Source organism: Xiphophorus couchianus, chromosome 19 (assembly GCF_001444195.1).
Source record: "Xiphophorus couchianus chromosome 19, X_couchianus-1.0, whole genome shotgun sequence".
Lineage (NCBI taxonomy): Eukaryota > Metazoa > Chordata > Actinopteri > Cyprinodontiformes > Poeciliidae > Xiphophorus > Xiphophorus couchianus.
Genome location: NC_040246.1, coordinates 4,948,203 through 4,966,058, shown reverse-complemented (window position 1 = coordinate 4,966,058; position 17,856 = coordinate 4,948,203). Strand labels below are relative to the sequence as shown.

Below are 17,856 nucleotides of genomic sequence, written 5' to 3'. Positions count from 1 at the left end.
TAAATGTTGTATTTCTGTTTTTGCTGGAAATAGTTGTCTGTGTGTCTGTGCAGTTGTGGTCACGTCTAAACTTGATCTACAACTGGAAATTGATAACTGCACCAAACGAGATTTGTGGCTTTTGATGAAACTAGAAAAAAACTTTTTATCTCGTCTATTTTCACTTTAATGTCAGCGTAATGTGCTCCTTTCTAATTTTGACTCATGCTTTCGTAATTACGCTGCTGTAATGAAAGCATTTGGTGCCAAGAATAACACAACAAGCAGTTTCAGAGCAGGACTGAGACTGTAAATGTCTACAAATGTTCTGCGCATAACTTCCTTGTCTGTCTGATGACATTATTTTAAAATATTACATTATATAATTTTTTTTAAAACATTAACATTATGTTTATATGTCTGTTTTTTTTCAATGTGTTAAAAAAGTATTAATATTGTCAAAAACAAAGGCTATTGCTGATATATTATGCATCACTGTTTAAAAAGTCGATAATTAAAATAATTTACAGTGTAATTAGTTATCAAGATATTTTTAGGTGTCTAATTTTAAAGAGTAATAAAAACTAAGAACGTATTTGTGAATAAAACAAAGTGTTAAAGACGTCATAACCAAAATGCTTAAAGCCTAATATTCAAATTAATTTTAGTCTGGACCTTGTTCATAAGTTTTTTAGCCGCCTACCCAGAAAGGAGATGAAGAAAGGAGCTAAAAAGAAAGACACATTTTTTTTACACCCTAACTCTTCTTCTACTACTTCTTGTTTAATGGTGGGTGGCAAACAACTTAATGAATCATTACTGCCACCAAATGGGTAAGTGTGAACCAAGTGTTGCCAAAGGGGAAAGATAAACAAACTCATATTCTACCCATACAAATTACAGCAGCTTAAAAATAAAATATGGCCTGGTATGTTTTACATATTGAGTCTATCTGAAATAAATCAAGAACAAAAAAATAAATACCAGTCTTCATTAGATGGAAATTACCTCATCATACAATCCAGACTGCATGCCTCACATCAACATACAGTGCTTGCTGTTGGCACAGCTCTATCCATTTTATAGAGAATACTTCTCCTTTATGCCACGCTCACTCCTTCAGACACTCACTAAAAAGGTGAAATATAAACTTTTTCCCTGATAAAACGGCTAACCTGTACCGACCATCGGCAGCAACTGGTTCAGGGTCTTGGCATGCTAACAAGAGACAGCCTCAACACTGAGCCAGCTAAAGCTGAATACAAACCTCTTTTAAATTCTTACTTTGACACACAAACTTTCTGAACCACAAGTCTTATGACAATTATTGACTTTGGCAAAGATATATACATTCATAATACATCCCATATAAACATATCAGCGTTCCTCTTCCTCTCTGGATGCCGCAGACCACATCAGAATATTCTACTAGGATTATTTACCAAAATAAAGTAGCTGGCTTGGTTGGAACTTGACCATAATTAAATGTTACAAATTACTGTAATATAATGCAATTTTGATGATTTTAATTGCTTATATTTAATACCTTCCAATTTTTAAAAACTATTTAAACATGCTGAGCCCCAGTTCCATACAAACAGCATCTTATTACTAGAAAAGTCCATTCGGCCAGAAATATATTAATGATTACATTATATAAATCAGCAAAACAATTTGCAGACTTGCATGTTTGAGCTCTTTTCCTGCATCGGATGTGTTTCACTTATCGTTTTGCTTCTTCACTTAGTGACTGATATCAAAACTTTATGCTGCACAACTTCATTTCACAACTTCACTGATCCAGAGTTTGAGATAAATTTTTCGAACATAAAAGTGTACTCATGTTGACTAAAATATTTTACACTGAATGGTTGAGGTACAAACCACCTGTTCTAGTTGGAAGTGTTTAAAAAGTACAATTTTAGACTGTGGTCTTTGTTCTGAGATGTTGCTATTTATTTAGCTGGAACAGGTCTCGTCTAGGGGCTGGAGATAGTTTGTTTAGAGAGCAAGAAGTCTCAGATAATACTTCCTCTCCAAAACATCAGTTACTGCACGTTTTGCATCCATTTTATACCCTTTTTGTTTTTACTGTCACACATTTCCGCCCGTCCGGTATCTCTATTTGCATCAATGATGATGTATTTAAACACGCACGCACACACACACACAAGCACAACAAGCCACAACAGGGACAGTAATGGAGGAACGAAGGCTCTGACACAGACATCTGAAAGCTGACATTTATCATTAGCGCGTCTGCCCAGGCAGGCTCGGTTGACCCAGTCAACCGCTCACACACCTCTACTCATCCATCAACATCAGAGTTCAGTTCAAGTTTGACAGACTGGGATGCACCATGCCAGATTGCTCTCTCTCTCTCTCTTTCTCTTTATCTCTCTGTCTACCTAGTAAGGGAGAATTGGAATTGAAATTGCGTTCAAGATTACTTTATTACTGAAAGAATTTCCACAATAAAAGATACTGTGTCACTTGAAAGCAAGATATAAAAGTCTGTTTAGTGTTTTTTTTTTTTTTTTCTTACTCTGCTGGTAAGTGTGTAGTTTAGAGACATTAAGAGGAATGGTTAATTTTATTTTGTGCGTGATTTAACTTTTACCTGTACAATATAAAGGCAATGAATCAGTTGATGTACAGTACAGACCAAAAGTTTGGACACAACTGTGTGTCTAAACTTTTGGTCTGTACTGTATATATATATATATATATATATATATATATATATACCTATTTTTTTCATTCCATCAACCCTGACTGATGAGACGAGCAACAACTATCCTCACTATAGCTAAAATAATATAACAGATTATTGCAATAATTTTTCTTTTGCAACCATAATCATTTACAAACCACAGAGTTTATTGTTGATCTCGGCATGTAGAGTGTAGTGGACTGTTTTCAGATAGCTGCATTGCTGCAGTTTATGGTTCATAAACTGATGAAAGTGATAGGCACTCTGGCACTTTCTCTGCAGTTTCACTAGAATGACTTTAAACCATAGAAACGATATGGGGGAAAATGTTAGCAGCTTTAAAAATCTTGCTATTCTTTGATGCTGGCCCATACCTCCATTTTTTGCAGGGTAAAGTGGGCAGAATGAAGATATTCCTTAATCGGTCATCTTCTGTTATTACTTTTGTTGAAATTTTAATTATGTGTTACATGAACATGTTTAGGATCACATACTTGTGAATTGTGTGTATTTTCCAAGATGGTAAAAAAAAAAAAAAATCCTATGTGATTGCAGCTTTGTTGATTCGTATGCATCAGAGTGAACGTAAAAGCAAATAAGGATTGCAAAACCAAGCAGGACTTAGACTTTTGTGTTATTGCAACATACACGTATATTATTTTTTTCATGACAACTTTGCTTTATTTTCCAAAACAAGTCAGTTTTTACAAGGGTTTACTTACTACTTATTCAAAGTTATCATTATTTTGTACAAATCTTATCTAAACGAGGTTGTTTTCCCAGAGGGATTTTAGTTTGTCAACACATCTATTCAAAAAACACCAAAATGTTTAAAATCAGTCTTTGAAAAAGTTTATTATTTCTCTCATTCTTAACACTCTGAACAACGTGGTTTGAGTTGAGCACCTGGACATCCTATTTTATATTTAAATTACCACTTTTGCCCATTTTTAGCAGCTTGTGCAAAACTAATATAGGCTTGCTATTGGTGTACTTAGCAAAAGTAGTTTACTCCACATTATGTAAAGAAGAAGAGTAAATTGCAATGCACCTTTTTAAAAAGCATTATTCAGGGTTGTCTGCATTTACCAACAGGACAACATAGCACACTCTCTACACACCTTTACAGCTTAAGGGGAAAAAAGAAGTACCTACTGGAATTGTTTCTACAAAACTGGCCTCCTCCCAACAGTGATGACCCAGGCTGTTTGCATATCTTAATACCACAAATGACTCCTAAAATGATTAATTATGAGGTGTCAGCAATGCCAGAAAGTTTTCTCAATGTTCCGAGGAAGAATTTTGAAATAATAAGAGAGAACTTAGCGACCCTGAAATATATTACTGGTTCAGTCTTTAGTGCATTTTCTTTTATTTCGTCTCTTTTAGATTTGTGGTCGTTCTTGATCTTATAGCTGTTTTATAACATCTATTTCGGCGGTCAAACAATAATCACGATGCAGCTTTCATGTTAATATTTACTAGCATCTCCCATCGGTCGTAAGGTGGGAGTGTTGAGTTGCATCAAAGCTTTCAGGCATGAAAATAAAGTCTTTGTTGCAAAGCAGCGTCTTCATGTGAACATTTAAGCAAATTAGAACAGATTTTATTTTTTCATCTGTCTCTGTCATGTATTTTACACTTGTCAATATCCAAAGAGACCTACAGTACATAGCAATGCAGCAAGTCTCACAACTGGAAACACTCAGGAGTGTTTCCAGTTACAAAATTATCCAAAAACCATACAGTTTAGGATTTGCAGATTTGTTTGTGCCATGGTGAGAAAGGTGAATGAAAATCCACAAACATCCATGATAGATGTTTGTTTCTTCATTTTTTCTTCGTAAAGACGAATACAACAACTAGAAAGGCCGAAAAAGTTAGTCGCAGTGAGAACTTGTTGGATAATTACTGGTAATATTCACACGTGGGCTTATTTTGAGATCTTTCTGACCCTCCTTTTGTGTGAAGTGCCACGCATGCGCCAGGAATTGTCTGCTCCATTCACACAAGAGCTCGGATGGACATTATTCCCAGCAAATATACTTATTTACATGCAGTCCTCCGAGGCGATGTACAGGAAATCTCAGTCCTTCAACGGGTGTGTAAAAACAACTGTGGCGGCTGCGATCTAGCAGCCAGCACAAGCCCATGAACGTCTAAACCTTTTAACTGCAGCCTTAAGTTAGAGAAATCCCCTGTTGTCATTGGCAATGACTCCACTTGGGTTTTCTTTTTTGTAAGATCTCTGAGTTTTTTTTCCCAAGTGCAGATTTAGCGGAATTAACTGGGACATTTCTGCGCTCCTGAACCAGGAAACTTGAACTCTGTGATTAATGGCTTTCTCCGTCTTTGTTTCCGTGCTGCATCTTCTCCCAGATGATCTCTAAGCCGTAATATATTTTCCTTTTATAGTACAGCTCTGGCCACATTTATTTGGCTCTCCTGTTCAAGATGTGTAAATTCATCTTTTGTTGCAGTCGCATAATCTTGCTCTGAAAATCCAACCTTTAGTTTGTATGCTATAAAATAATTGATTTGCCCCTAAAAAATCAATACATGTAACTGAAGTATTTTATATTTATGCTTTACTTTGTAAATTTTTCAGAAACCTTTACCTTATAATTCATCATTTTCTCTTTCGCTAGACTATAAATCTATATCTCCCTGCCATTACCCACATTGATCAGATATTGAGTCATACTTCTAAAAACAGGTTTGGTTTTAAAGCTGTCTCTCCACACTTGCTTGTGTGTTTCTTTGACTTTAACTAATAGTTTATTGGCTTGACAAATTTGTGGTACGTAATGTTACGTTTATTTTTTAACTTGCTGAATTTACTTTGATGTAAACCACAACTGTTTGTTTTTTTTCTAAAAATAAAATGCAAATTTACTGTCATATATTACAATTACCCAACTCAATATGGGCTTTTAAGTTTCCAAGTCTTTTATCGGGGTTTTCCCACAAACACAAAATGAATGTCTACCTTCACCACAGTCAGAACAGCTGAGGCAAATTTAACTGTGAAAAATGGACATATCAACCTACAGTAAATGAATAAGTAAATTATTTTTTGACCAACAAAATCCCTCCTCGCCAGCCCACCCATGATGATCTATAGCCAGCAAAACAAAAGTTATACCATGCATTTTAGCAAGAAAATAATGAGCTGCGTCTGTATTCACAAGGTACCTCAGAAGGGGTTGCCAAGTTTTATCAAATTGTTCGGTTCTATCTTTCTAAACAGTTTCTGTTTTTTCCTGACGGGTTGTAGTCGTTTTATCCTCCTCCAGTCACATCTTTATTATCGGCGCATCTTTTATCTTCCGTATTATGTGAGGACTTGCTTTTTGTGCTATTTTGTGTTAGACCATAAAAAACGTAACATTATTGTGCTATGTGTGATGATTTTAGGGTTTGAGATACTCCAATAAGAATAAACATAGAATGTGGCTTGATCACAACACCCACAGTTGCAGACATTATATTAAAAATATCAATTCAGAAAGCTTAAATCTTTGGACTTACTGTATAACAATGAAGACGGATTGCATTAGAAGTTGTGCATTTTTCACAAATGATATTTCTGGGTGTATGTTATGCAAGTAATTTTCGTCTTTAAAAAATCAGCCTGTACGTAATTCTAATTTGTAGAAGATAATGTCTTCCACTATTTTAGCAGGTATTGATATTCTGAAGGGCTTTTTCCTGTGGAACAACAATTTATTTCTCTCATTTTCATGTGTGAATATGAACAGGAGGAGAACATAATAATATGAGATTAATACAAATTTGTTTGATCAACTTTGGTTCATCTATCAGCGATGTGGGTCCATATGTAGTCTCTGATTTGTAAATACTGGGGGGAAAAAACAGCTATTTTTCCACAATCTAAATTTCTGATAGTTGGAAAAAAATGAAGCAAATAACCGTTGTATTTAAATTGCAAATCATCGACATATTCAATACTCATCCACTCCGGAGGGAAGGATAAAGACTAAAGCTTAAAATTTGTCTTAATTTTCTTCCGTTTATGAATCATGTCGTTATTAATAGGGTTATTTTTGTATAGCTGCTTATTTACATCAGTTGGAGCCAATAAAATAAGATAAGATAAGATAAATCTTTATTGTCATTGTCACAAGGACAACGAAATTCAAAGGGTGCCATCAGTCGGTGCACATGCCCAAAAACAAAAAATAACTGTCTCTCAATTCACACACAATGCAAGAATCAACAAACAACTGGCAAAAAAAAAAAAAAAAGAACAGCCACCTTCTCACATACATCATTTATGTATTTAATCATCACTTATGATGATTAATGGTGGTTTTTGATTGCATTTAGTTTTGTTATTGCTATCAGGTAGAAACTGTCTCTGAGACGGTTGGTTCTTGTTCTGGTTGCTCTGTATCTTCTGCCTGAAGGCAGCAGTGTGAACAGAGAATGTCCGGGGTGAGAAGTGTCCTTTGTGATGTGTTGTGCTTTTCTTAGACAGTGGTCGCTGTGCAGGTCCTCCAGTGAGGGGAGAGGGCAGCCAATGATTTTTTGGACTGTATTCACAACCCTTTGGAGAGCTTTCCTTTGAGCCATAGTGCTGCTGTTGTACCATATGCAGATACAGTAGGTCAGTATGCTCTCAATGGAGCACTTGTAGAAGGACACCAGCAGCTTCTCCTTGATGTTGTTCCTCCTGAGAACCCTCAGGAAGTACAGTCTTTGCTGGGCCTTTTTTATCAGCTCGACGGTGTTCATGTTCCATGTGAGGCCCTGCTCAGTGTGGACCCCCAGGAAACGGAAATCAGCTACCCTCTCCACACATTTTCCCCCAATGGTTAGTGGTCCGTTTTATTCCTCCTGTAATCTATTATGAGTTCTTTTGTCTTTGAGTTGTTGAGGAGCAGATTGTTCTCCCTGCACCACTGCAACAGCCGCTCCACCTCACCCCTGTAGGCGGACTCGTCGCCTCCTGAGATGAGCCCCACCACTGTGGTGTCATCAGCAAACTTGATGAGGGTGTTGCTGTGGTGGGCAGAGGTGCCTATAGATACCTATAGAATGAGAATAAATGTCTTCTTGCCATTAAACACCATCTTAAATTGGCTTTTAAAATGAAAATACATCCTTCCTTGTGGTGTTTGCAGTGACCTGTGATATCAACTAATTTTACCAATCGTTCTACTTTTACAGAAGAAACATGCAAGCACTGCCTCTTCTTGTTTCTGTGACGTTCTTTGTTCTCTCACCCCTTTTCATCTGCCTGAACATTAAAAGAGCCTGAAATTAATCAAGTTGTCTTTGACACGGCGCTTCGGTCTCGTCGCTGATGGATATCATGTTGGCTTTGTTAACCGTAGCAGACAAATTACAGGGAGCGCATCACCCTCGCAGGCCTTGTTTGGCATTCCAGCACCGCCATGTTTTGAAATGTATTAATGGAGGACATGCAGGCATGAGACATTACCTGCAGGTTCAGTCAGGAGCTACTGTCAAAACCAGAACGGGCCTGTGAGGTGTAGCCCTGTCATCGCGGCACTCCTCTCACACCTTCAAACCGCAGGGCGAGCTGCTATTTTCTGCCTTGGCTCTCAATGAACCAAAAAATGCGCCATGTTTGTAAAACAATTAGGAATATCAGGGTGTAAATGAATCATAAGCTCAACGTGTTTCTTTGTGATTATCTTTCATTCGTTGTATGTTTTAAGAAGAAATAAACAGCCAGACACCCAATTTACCACTTGCCGTATTTCTTTTCCTTGGAGAAATCAATAAAACTATCGATGTGAGTAGCACGCAAGCTGTCTTTGAAGACTGAAGCAAACTTGTGCAAGGACAGGTCTCTGCTTCTTTTATGTATTAAGCACGTTTACCCGGGTAAGTCTCTCTTCCAGTGGCAGTGACCTCCTCCCCGTGCCTGCTGGGAATTACAGTCATTCAGTGAGTTTCTCAGCATGATGGATGACACCTGCACCCGTTGAGCAATCGCTCTCTGGTGTTGTATTGTTTTTCTTTCTCACTTTTGCGTGGGAGCGAACGGTGTGCATTCCCCGAGCCAAAACCAACCCAGATAATCATCTCATCTGCGTGATGCATGATCTTCGCTCCGTGGACGACAAATTATCAGGAAACGTGGAATGTCTTGCCAGTAGGGCAGCGGTGATACTGGTGCTACTTGTTGGCTCAAGTCTCTTGACACCTGTGCATTGTGTGCAAAATGCTAGCAAGGCATTCATTCTTCTATAAAAAATTTATTCTTATGCAAAGCCAAACCCCAATTTCTGCAGTAGGTTTGGGCATGATTTCATGTTGTAACAATAAATAAATAAATCAAACTAGCGTATTTATCTTCTTGCAGCTTTATTGGCTCTGCTGCAGATTTGAGACCAAAGCATATAAATTTTGTCCCGTTTCAACCGCAGACCTCAGTGTGTTGGAAAAGGAGGATAAATGGTTTGCAATATGTTTTGCAAATGAACAAATCAGAACGGTTTCATCAACAATTTGTACCCTCATTAAAATCTTGTGCAACCAATACTCTCAAAAGGCATCATTACACGCTGGATGCATCTGGAATTAAATTTTGCATTGGTTTAAAGTAGAGTTATGTCAGATTGGAAAAGAATATACTATTTTTTAAACATGATATGTCTAATACACAATATCCACTTGGAAGCACGATGGTCACCTTGGTGTGGGTGGATAAGAATGCTGGAAGAGAACCTATGGTTGCAAAAGATTTAAGCTACTTGCACAACCCTAAACACACAACCAGATTGGAATAGTTTAAATCAAAGCGTTACTATGTTTTATAGTGGCCCAATCTTGATGCAATTTTGCAATCTGAGCCAAAACTTGAAAATTGCTGTTCACAGACATCCTTAGTCATATCTGACCTTGGGATTGAGCTGCTCTGCAAATAAGATGTACAAAAATGTGTTCTCTAGTCATGAAACGTTTGAAACCATTCACCAAAATCCTTCCTGCCTGTACCTGCAGTGAAAAATGTATTTAATTGTCAGCTAATGTGTTGCAATATTACACTAAATACTGTTTTGAATAGAGAGGTTGTTGACTTTAATGTTCCAAGAATCAGAAGTTCACATATTGTTTTAATTATTCAGTCTGATAGATGAGTCCCTGCAGTAAATCCCTACACATGGAAACGGATTAAAGTACCATAAATTAAGTGTCAGAAGTACAAATGAGAAGTTTAATAAACTATGTTTCTTAAAATACTTAGTAGTATTATCACAATTATATGGTTTTCTTATTTGACAAAGTCCTAACTCAGTTCACACTTTTCAGATTTGTATTTATAATAGATTTTAAACCCTGTGTAATGTATCTTCCATTTCCTGATTATGAATTATTTTGTCTCGGTTTTCCACATAAAATCTGAATACTGTAAAGTTTGTGGTTTTAACATTGCAACAAGTTGGGAAAAGTGTAAAGGCACTGTCTAAATATAGTTATGCATGATCTCTTTTCTCCAGAAATGTCTTTGGTATTCACATGTTTACATTACAATGTGACTCTGCGAGGCAATGGAAGACAAGCACTTCCTTGTAGCCCAGAGACAAAAGACTGTCAAAATAACAAAACATCTCCATATGTCGCTCGCTGATGCAAAGCAAAGCCATAAATGTCAACCAGATGGGCACGTTGCTGAAAATATTAGGGTGCTTGCAAGACAACAAATGAGAGCGACTTGGTGGCATCGTCTTTTAAGCCGGGCCCTCTCAGTTACTGGATTGGAGAGAGGATATAGAGGCGAGTGAAGTGTGTGGGTTCACTACCACTGAGCTCTATGATTAAACAGTAGCATGTGCTGACAGCTGGAATAGAAGGGCGGTGATCCTCTAGGTCACTGTGGAGGGCAAAAGCTGCCTCTCAGCAGTCCTGTGGAAATCACATACTTGGCAGAGTCTTTCACATTTTATCACATTACAATCACAAACTTTAGTGTTTCAAATTTTTGCTCAGTGGGATGGTGCTTTAAATGTTGCTTTAATTTCTTAAAAACTTTCTAGCTGACATGTCTGCTGTTCGTTCTCCATTGTTCTCTGACAAACCTTTGAAGCGTTCACATTTATAAGAAGATTCAATTACACACAACTGACTTGGTATTGGATGCACTGGATTAAATTTAGACTTATCCAAGAAGTTTGAATACAATGCATGCTATACTTTTTTCAATTTTAATTAGATAAAAAGCTACTTTTTGTCTATTACCTTATACAGTTCAATTCAAAAATGCATTTGAAATTTGTGGCTGTAGTAAGATAAAATATGAAAAGGTTCACTGAGTTTGAAGTATTGATATAGCCTCAATCTGTTTTAATTGTGTTTTGTGGGTTTATCAATGTTACCATTTATCAATGAATCATGAAAAAGCTTGGATAGAAAAAGGTTTCTCTTTCTATATCATCTATATCTTGCTTTAGGAAAATATCCACGGTGAATAAACTTCTCTTTCTGGCTAGCTGGGGTTTTTACATGTTTGTTTTCATAACTTGACAGGACAGTGTGGCATTGTTTTTCTACTTTCATTTTGAAGGGGCAAAGGAGGAAACATCTCACAGTTACAGTTAATGGTCTGAAAATGTTGTGCCAGCTGCTCCAAAAGACGTTAGAGTAGGGCTAAACCTTCTGCCGTTTCAAATATTCCTCCAAACCTGAATGGGCTGTCATCTCATCTGCCATCAGCTGCTCTTAAAGTGTCTGGTCTGCAAGCGTGCCGCAAAGTCGCTTATGTAGACGCAAAAAGGTTTGCATTTCTGCTTGTCACCACTTGATCCTGCCACAACTACCGAAGAGCACACTCCACTTTCGGTCACTGTTTCATAAGGAAAAATGAATGAGTAAAAGTTAAATGTTTGTATTGCAACATGTGTGACTGATGGCATCAAACCTATCTTTTGTGATTTGTAACTGCCTCTGTCGCTCAGTCAGGGATGGTTCTTATCTTTGCTATGCGACAGATTCACTGAAGCTGTTAACAGTGAGGTTTTAAAAGAAAGCATTTGATCTGTTTTATCGCTACTGCGGAAGCTGTTTTTTTTTTTTTTTATTATTATTATTCAAACTCTGCTTCCCCATCATTAGATGAACTTGAGCATGTTCGGTCACCTCCCCGCGTCTTTGTGTTTGTACAAACCGATGGAGCAGGCCAACAGGTTTAGTTTCGTCATGTAATCGGATTACTTACTGAAAGATTTGACGCACTTTTTTCCCTCCGCAGGAAAGAAAATGATTGTTCCAATACGGTCTTGCATTTACCTTTTCAGCATGCCGTCATTAGTAACCACAGTCCGGACGAGTGATTGAATTTTGTTCTACTCTTTGCCCCATGCTGCCCCGGTTCATTAGTTCTCGGTTTTCCCATTCATACTTTAAGTAGCAACTTTAGACAAAGTCATTTTTTTCTCTGGTATTTTGCTTGATAATTACTTCCCTAGAAAACCCCCAGAAGACACACTCTTTTATAGACAATGTGTTTAATTGGGCAAATTAGAAAGAGCCCGTATTGCGCAGCAGCTGTGTACACACACATTCCCCTGTGGAATCTGCAAGGAAAGCCCTCAGAGCAGCGGAGAAGCAATGCAGAGAGAATCAGGAGTTAAAAGTAGCTTGATTGAGTCAGAGGGCCTCCGTGCCAGAGCAGTGGCTTTTTCAACACAGATGCACATAGTTAGGATTTGTGTGAAACCTCAGTCTCCAAATGATCTCCCAGCTGCATCAATTCTCCGACTTCTGGCAGATTGGCTGACATATCCAGTTTTCATGCATGGTATGGTTGGTGTCATTAAATTGTAGCAAATTTCAGTCCCTTGAAGAAATTTTAGACCGTTTGTTCACAACCGAGTTGTGGCGCAGACAGTACCTGAGCAAAAGAAAACACAAAATTCACGACATGAACGCTAATATGGCAAAATCCTTTTTGCTTGATTTGTACTTTCAAATAGGAAAAATAGTTCACATGAGCAAAGCTCCAATTTAGGCCAATTACATCATTTTAGAGTTGATTCTAATGTTTGACATGGTAACGTTTTCGGAAACGCCTGACTGTAAATTCAGCCTAGGAAAGTTCTTCAGTTCGCTTGCTGTGTCCAGACCAAAGATCTGACTGTTTTTATCATTTGGTGAGGTTTGCTTTGACAATGTACTTTTTGCAAGTGAGCTGTACCTTGTGTACAACGATCATTGCTCCCACTGGAAAAAAAATGACAGAGCCAGGACGAGGCACAGAACGACAACAACCATGTAATGTCCTGCTGCTCATTTCTGTTGGCCACAGTTGTGACGTTATTAAAACTGCAAAGCCATTTTAAATGACAAGAGCAGCTCATTCAATGCAGATTTCACTCCATTTGTTTTTGGGTAAACAGGCTGGACACAAAATTTGTGTGTCTTTTCTACCAGTTGGGTTATGTGCGCATCTGCCCAAATATAGAGGAGGCACAGTAACCGTGCAGTAGTAGCCTTAGCAACACTGAAGGACTAATTTTTACCATGATGGTCAGCAATGGTGGCTTGAGATGTCCAAAAGAGGTCGATGTTTTCTGTAATTGGTTCAAATCGAGGTAGGTTTTGCATTCACATTGGAATTGAACAGCACCAGAGTTCGTTTTGAAGTGGACTGAGACCAACTCAATAAGCTCAATCTGTTTTTTTTGTCCATGCCATGGTTCACTTGAGCGTATTAGCCCCTGCATATAAAGTACAGACTAACAGAGGAACTAATGCTAAAAATATATTCTTTTGAGATTTTGTTCTTTATCATAGCATCTCCAGTTGCTGTAGATTTGCCAGCTGGACATCCAAAATTTGAACCTCCTGTTCCACCACAATCCACTGTATTGGATTGAGATCTGGTGACTTGAAGCGAAGGCCACTGGTGCACAGTGAACCTATTGCCACTTTCAAGAAACCAATTTGAGTTTATAACAGCTTTTGTGACATGAATCATTATCTTGCTGAAAGTAGCCATTGAAAGATGAGAACGCTGTGATCAGAAAGGATGGAAAATGGTCAGCAATAGTGATGAAATGCTGGTTGATACTTGGCAGGGTGAAACCGTGTTTGGGGCACATTTTGACTGCACCATCTGAATGTTGAATAAGATTCATGTGTGAACTGTGGCCCAAGACTCCTCATTATAGCTACCAGCAGTGGTGCCTGATGTGGTTTTCTGCTGCTGTAGCCCATCTGCATCATAATTTGACATTTCGTGCAATCAGGAATGGTACTCCACAAACCTTGGTGGTTACTTGAACTACTGCAACCTTCTTATCCTCTTCAACCAGCCTCCTCTGACTACAGCAAGGCATTTTTCTTCACAACCTTCTCTGTAAACCTGAGAGACGTCTGTATGTGAACATCCCAGTGCTTTGCTTAGTTCTAGTTGGACCTTAGTTAGAATTTTGTGCTTTGTTTTTGAGATCAATCTTGGTTTCTTTTTACTAAACACCCCAGGTAGATTTGATATAAAACAAATCTATCTAAGGTCTGTTGTTTTGTATAGGAGACGTTTTAATGACTCTGTGACCTGGCTTCTCACCGTGTTAGAGGGCTTGTCATCACAAACTCTTTGAAATACTTTGGCATTTCAACAAAAATGTGTTGGACTACTCAAACGTCCCTCTCTCATTTCTGTGAAATGTTACAGGAGAAGACTGAAAGGGCCAATATAGCCAGGTCGAAGCCGAACAGTCAACACATCAAGTGGTTGAGCTTCATTTTTCCACACACTCTTCCCCAGACACTCTGTGGCGAAGAGTGTGACAGAGTGTCATCTTAAGACCCCTCCCACGGCAGTATACATCATGGTGTTTTGTCATATATTTGCGAACCTTTGTAGGTCAGTCTGGAAGAGTCGCGCAGTTACGCACTTCTGTCATGCAACTGCGACAATGAAAACCAATATTGTCACATTGACCCGACCTTGCTGAGTCCTTTAATGGGGTAACGGCGGCGCATTATGTATTTTCCAGGCACGTAGTGCCATTTTACAGTACAATCAAGTAACAATGTTGCCTTCAGTTATTATGAAAATGCAGTATATAACATAAACAACTTAAAAGAAATTAGACTTTGCATCCTAGCTGTATCTTTACAATTGCTCTTAGGAGCTCAGCAGACATGCAGTTCCACCAGATGCTTGTTAATTGCTGCTGCCACTAGTCTGGTGGAGCTGTGTGGGGGAGGGGTGTCCTGTGCAGTGGGAGCTCCGCTCAGGACTGAAACTCAAAGTAAGGTTAAAAAAAAAAGTTGGTTTTGCATAATATCTCCCACATTTATGTACAGTCCTTTTGGCAAAAGGAGGCAGCCCAAAGTTTAACAGCATGATACCAATAATTGGGCCACTGGTGAGTTTGTAAAAATAATTGTTCCTTAACATCTCAGAACTGGAACTCCCATCTTTCAGATACAGATTACAAGACACTGATGACCATAACATCTGCTGTGATTAAATTATGTCAAAGCTTTAACTCCCTGAAGCACTTCAATTCAATAACTACAGTTTTAAAACTGAATGCTTGTCATGTCTGTTTTTCTTTTTTAGGTCTGGTGGAGATCTGCTTAATGCATCCACTTGACGTTGTGAAGACGAGGTGAGCGTAAATTATAAAAATCGTAATCTACCTGTTTGTTTTCTCGCAATGAACGAAACTAATTTAGCTGGAATCTGCTTCATAAATTTTGGTGATGGGATTTTTTTTTTTTTTTTTTTTTTGCGGCCAACAGTATACGGGGTGTTAAATCTTAAGATTAGTAGGCCCCCTTGGATCTGGGCTCATTCCCCACAAAAGTAGGTGCCAATGTTGTAACTTTCTCACACATTTAGTTGCAAATTAAATGCACCGTTTCACTGTTCAAACCTCACAAAATGTGCAAATATGCTGCTCTAAATTTATGTTTTATATTTGTCTTATTATATAACCAAAAAGCACAATATATAGTTTCTTCTTTTCTGCAGTTCTTGCCAAATCAATCAGTACCCAATGAAAGCAGCTTATGTTTTTATCGGCTGCTTTTCCGTTACCATCCTAAGAACAGCAGCGGCGTTGAGCTGTAGAGTTTTCTGGAGCCTAACACCACAGTGTCTCAGTCAGTCATAAACAGATCGTGGGCTACTACTAAAGCTTTATAGTCTTTCACAGGACCAGCCAAGACCTCTGCCTTCACCCCCCTTCCTCCCACTCGCTCCTCGTCTGTAAATTGTACCACTTTTTCTGTCATTTACGGCAGCACTTTCTTGGTAAATAAATTGCCCGGCATGCCTTTTAAAAAAACTGAGACGCTTTCACTTTGAAGGCCGTGCCACCGCTAGAACGCGGGGAGCAAGAAGTGGGGATGAAAGCCAAGGGTGAGCAGTGCTGTATTGGTCGATATTTGATACTTTGAAGGCACACGCCGTGATTTATGGTCACGTGTGGAAACTGCGGGCTTTATTACAGGTAAGTCTTGAGCTCTGGCTGTCCGTCCTCACATGAGGTCAGGGTTAAAAGTGCGCTCGCTATTTTCTTTGTAACGCTCTTCCCTCAGAAGTGATAAAAGTCGCTTTAAAGCGGACATGTTTATCTGTTTGTTTTCCGTTTGTGTCACCATGTGTTTATGCTGATAAAACTTTTGTTGTTTGCAGTGGGCCTGGGTAAATTGATTCCTTTTGGTCTTGACTTACTTTTTTTGAGTTTTTAAATGTAATTGTTTCCACATATGCATACAGAAGACGCAATAATCTGTCTACGGTTCCAAATAACACAGAAATATTTCTGCCTAATCGGCTGGACGTTTTCTACATTAAGGGATACAAGCAGAAGGAAGTTGTGTGAATACATGTTCATGTTCGCACTCTAATATCTACAGATGAATTCATAAAGCAAGCATACACACCGGCTAATTGGGACACTTGGGGAACTGAAATCTATTAGCAGGAACCTTGGAGCCGAGAGTCAGACACACCTCGGCTGGGTTTCTCTCCCTGGCTCGTGTGTGTGTGTGTGTGTGTTTCTCTCTCAGGCATGGCTCTTATTAGGAACTGCTTTAATGTCCAACAGTCCAAATTGAACAGCAACTGGAGTGAATTTACTTTTTTTTTTCCACAACCAAAAAAAAAAAAAAAAATCAAAGGGTTTTTTTCCCCTTTGCCTTTTGATTTTCAGGAAGGTAATCTCGACTAAATGTGTACCTGTTTGCCTTGCTGCGAGGGTTTATCTATCTCTCCTTCATTTGAAAGGATGAGGAGAGTGTGAATTAGCAGAAGTTAGCAATGACTAGCTCAGTCCTGCTGTTTTATATTAAAAACTGCAAAGACAAATTGGCCACTTTGGAAAACCCCTACCAAATTTGGAGCTATTTTTAAATCACATTCATGATGAGAAACACACTGACAGAAAAATACTTTGTAGTTATGTAAGAATTGCTAGAGCTAACTCAGCTGCAAATCGCATGAGATCTGACACAAAAAACAAAAACAAATTTCACATATTGTGTTGCCTTTGTACTAATCTGCACTTTGACTCCGACCAGTTAACCTCCGTTATTCACTTTTCCTAACAAGTACATGTTTCTTGCATCTGAGCGATTCCATGTTCAATCAGTTGGATTTACAACCTCTTTCCTTGTTGAGAGAGAGCCAGACATGTATTTCTGACTAAAACAGTAGAACAAATTCCTTAGAACTACTGAGTGGCTCCGAAGATAACCCATATTTTATCTAACAATTCTTTTCCTGAAAAATCTGCTGGTGCTTTTTTGAACTGTGTGACTTTGGCTCATGGTTGCCACTAACATTTAATAATCAGTTGATTACATTTTCAAATGAGCTAAACAACTAATCCATCTCAAAAACTGAAAATATATTTCATTTTTATTAGCTTTGTTTGATTTAATTATCTTTCAACAAAAGTTAATATTGATCTGCACTTTAGGTTATGAATTCTAAGAATAAGGTGAGAAATAACACTACCAGACTAAATACAACAAATTTTGTATCATGTATGTACTTCCAGATGCAGAAAACATACTACATATTTAGGATTCAAATATTTTGAGGCTCAATTGAAAATGGACAACAATAGACATTATATCTGTTTCTTCTCCTTAAATTCTAATAATGAAGATAGTAACATTTCAATGTCAGTTACACATTTGATAAC

General features: G+C 38.1%; 1 protein-coding gene across 4 annotated transcripts in view; it reads left to right on the top strand.

Moving 5' to 3' along the window:
* Window positions 1-17,856, top strand: part of slc25a21 (solute carrier family 25 member 21) — a 123,585-nt gene that overhangs the window by 61,355 nt on the left and 44,374 nt on the right. For all 4 annotated transcript variants that reach the window (XM_028001061.1, XM_028001060.1, XM_028001059.1 and 1 more), the window contains one exon: window positions 15,261-15,309. In XM_028001061.1, the coding sequence (XP_027856862.1) occupies window positions 15,261-15,309 (49 nt within the window). The remainder of the gene's footprint in view (window positions 1-15,260; window positions 15,310-17,856) is intronic.